Source organism: Stegastes partitus, unplaced genomic scaffold (assembly GCF_000690725.1).
Source record: "Stegastes partitus isolate 25-593 unplaced genomic scaffold, Stegastes_partitus-1.0.2 Scaffold1109, whole genome shotgun sequence".
In the NCBI taxonomy this organism is placed as follows: Eukaryota; Metazoa; Chordata; class Actinopteri; family Pomacentridae; genus Stegastes; species Stegastes partitus.
In genome coordinates this window covers 219,392-221,269 of record NW_007578840.1, presented here as the reverse complement: position 1 = coordinate 221,269, position 1,878 = coordinate 219,392, and the positions used below count along the sequence as shown (strand labels likewise).

General features: G+C 49.9%; 1 protein-coding gene across 1 annotated transcript in view; it reads right to left on the bottom strand.

The window, feature by feature from the left end:
* Window positions 1–1,878, bottom strand: part of cep85l (centrosomal protein 85L) — a 10,522-nt gene continuing 8,644 nt past the window's right edge. The window contains exons 11-12 of the mRNA XM_008296199.1: window positions 1,670–1,847; window positions 1–393 (exon numbers count right to left, since the gene is read on the bottom strand). Of these exons, the coding sequence (XP_008294421.1) occupies window positions 224–393; window positions 1,670–1,847 (348 nt within the window). The 3' untranslated portion in view covers window positions 1–223. The remainder of the gene's footprint in view (window positions 394–1,669; window positions 1,848–1,878) is intronic.

Here is a 1,878-nt window from a genome sequence, read left to right as displayed (position 1 = left end):
AAAAAACAATAAATGCAAAAAATACATTTGAAAAAAACAACAACATGCCTTTCAAACCTGCCGGCAGGTTTTAGGGCTCAAGTTCAGATGTGAAGTTATGGTTTCTGTCCAGCCGATCACTGAGCTCTGTTGTAAATATCTGAGACTCCACAGCTTCAGTACATAAAACACCCTCTGACAGCCGGGCCAGTTGGTTCTTCAGAGAAACCAGAACTCAGAGGCGTCACTGGGACACACAGCTGTCTCCCATGTACTGGGCGTAGCGGTCGGAGATGCTCCTCCTCAGATCGTCGATGTCTCTCCTCAGCTGTCCAACCTCCAGCAGCTTGAACCTCAGCTCTTCCTCAACCACCTTCACCTCGCAGTCGCTGTCTTCAGCCGAGACACTCAGAGCTGGAAAAGAAAACAGTGAGTCAGGCTGAAAGTAAGTGCAACAGAAATAAACCTTCAGCTGAAACGTATGAACCAGTGAAAGCGCTGCATCCTGGAGGCGGCTGTAGCAGCCAGCAGTACAGTCCTCTCCCCACACGGTGGCAGCAGGTGATAAACTACTGATGACTAATCAGCACATTTACACTGTAAGCTGCTTTGAACTCAAGAAACTGTTGGACATTCAGGGAATCAGTCAAAAAGTTCAGAGGCTGTTTGTGGAGCACGACACGATCACCTGAGTTCTACTGTGCAGCAGTAACACTGTGACCAGGTGAGGTGACTCTGACTCCACATGCGTCTGGACCATCAGTGATGATCAGCCTTCATGTGAAGAATCGTCACGGTGACCAGAGGAGGTACTGTGGTCACCATGGTTACCACCCAGAGGCCAAACATCAGTTTAACAGTGGAAGAACCAGAGAAGGAGGTCAGGAGCTGCTGCTGTTTGCTTCAGCATCCTCCAGACTGAACTCAGAGTTCTGCTGGAACGTCCTGAGAACATTCAAACAGCTGAACATGCTGCAACAGTCTCAGCTGATTGACCCCAGATTCTGTCCACAACAACACAATTGTCTCCGTCCTCCTCCTCTCCACGCCTGTCTCCCTGTGACGACCACTTCTTCTCCTCCAACATTAAATTCCAGTTTCTCCGCCTGGACTCGTCCAGCAGGTTGAGCCCAGATGGAGCCGACATGTTTCCAGATCAGGACTTCAGGCTGGGCTGAAGTTTTGCAGCAGCTCTGGGAGCAGAGCAGCTCTGACACGGACACTGAGATACAGATGGAAGCTACATTTAAATCAGTTTCTGATTTCTGAACCTTTTGCTTCGTATTTACTTGTGTGTGACATGAGAACATTGATGGTGCTCTCAGTGTAAATGCAGAGCCAAATGAAGGTGGTGGTGTGCTGCTTCGGCCCAGTGGCTCCATCCAGTTCAGAAATACACCTACAAACCTCCCCCTAAGGTGACGTTAATGGCTGTTTTCTTTGGTCCAGTCAGTGCAGAAGCAGGGCTTTAGTCTGGTTTTAGAGCCTCATGTCTCCTGTGGACAGTATACTGGGTGAACACACAGCGGAGCCACACTGGATGCACAGTTAGCCGTTAGCTCCTAGCATGACATCGGCTGGTACCTTCATGAAGCAGGAGTATACAGTGCATGTGTCTGTGTGTTAACCATGTACATTGTGTGACTTCAGAGTGTGCGTATATATTTGTGTGTGTGTGTTGTGCACGTACACTTCATGCCCAGCAGCAGCGTCAGGTTTGGTTCCTTCCCCTGAGCTCTTTGTGCCAGAATACTGCAGAGACCCTGGAGGTCCAGCAGACACAAGGACATCTCCTTCAGCAGCCGGCCCAGCTCTGGGATCTCCACGTGGGACCAAGGACACATCGCTTCATCCGCCGGACGCTGCTCCTCAGAGGAAAACAAAGGACCAGATTTTATC